At 49.7% G+C, this 1,128-nt stretch overlaps 1 protein-coding gene across 1 annotated transcript in view; it reads left to right on the top strand.

Annotated features, from left to right (window-relative positions):
• Nucleotides 1-1,128, top strand: part of LOC103155346 (inactive ubiquitin carboxyl-terminal hydrolase 54-like) — a 24,000-nt gene that overhangs the window by 11,841 nt on the left and 11,031 nt on the right. Inside the window, 2 exon segments of the mRNA XM_007577004.2 lie at nucleotides 18-262; nucleotides 333-482. Coding sequence (XP_007577066.1) covers nucleotides 18-262; nucleotides 333-482 — 395 coding nt within the window.

The following is a 1,128-nucleotide window of genomic DNA, read 5'->3' as shown; positions in this document are numbered from 1 at the left end:
CCCTGATACTGGTCCAGTCCCAGCCCTGATACTGGTCCAGTCCCAGCCCTGATACTGGTCCAGTCCCAGCCCTGATACTGGTCCAGTCCCAGACCTGATACTGGTCCCTCCTCAGAGCCGGTGCGGCCAGCAGCTCCGGATCGCCCGGGTTCTGCTCAACAGCCCAGAGATCGTCAGCATCGGCCTGGTGTGGGACTCGGAGCACTCGGACCTGGCCGAGGACGTCATCCACTCTCTGGGAACCTGCCTGCGACTCGGAGATGTGAGGAGCCGACCCGGAGGTAAACCAGAGCGCGGTGGGCAATCGGACTGACTCGGTTCTGGTTCTGCAGCTGTTCTACAGGGTGACTGAGGAGAAGGCCCGGCAGGCCGAGCTCTACCTGGTGGGCGTGGTCTGCTACTACGGCAAGCACTACTCCACCTTCTTCTTCCAGACCAAGATCAGGAGGTGGATGTACTTCGATGACGCTCATGTGAAGGAGGTGAGACCCGAAACCAGCCGGCCCGGTTCTGATGGAGCCCGATTTATGACCTTAAACCTGGTGGAGGGTCCCACCAGGTGAGGTCCCAGCCTTTGGTGAATTAGCCTTTACACTGACGCAGTACATATAATTATAATATTCAAAATGTCTCACTGCTCAAGACTAAAATATTAAAAACCATAAAAACCAAAAACATTCGGCGTTCTCCTGCCAGCTGCTGATGGAGCTCCGCTTCACGCCGTTCGTGATTTATAAATCAGATTTAAACGGATCCACGACTAGTTGAACGTGTTGACCTAAATACGTTGCAATTTTCCTATTACTTAAAAAATTGCTGTTTTTGATACGCCAAAACTCATAATTACTTCAAAAATGTACATCTTTTGTCATATTTGTCGCCCATGGAGGCCGCCATTTTTCATTGATGACGTCATCAGGTCCGTTCTGTACTGGAGTCTACAGAGTAAACACAGGAAGGCTAACTTTGCCCCAGTAGTTGTTTATCATATTGGGTTTGACTGGTGTCATTTTAGATAATGCCACATATGCCACTATCAGCTATGATAAAAAAATTAAAATAAAAATTGAGACAGAATCTGGATAATTTCCCACATGAAAGAAAGGAGAGCGCAGTGCGAGAGCCGGA

Source organism: Poecilia formosa, unplaced genomic scaffold (genome assembly GCF_000485575.1).
Source record: "Poecilia formosa unplaced genomic scaffold, Poecilia_formosa-5.1.2 Scaffold422, whole genome shotgun sequence".
Taxonomy (NCBI): domain Eukaryota; kingdom Metazoa; phylum Chordata; class Actinopteri; order Cyprinodontiformes; family Poeciliidae; genus Poecilia; species Poecilia formosa.
This window is presented reverse-complemented; position numbering and strand designations above follow the sequence as displayed.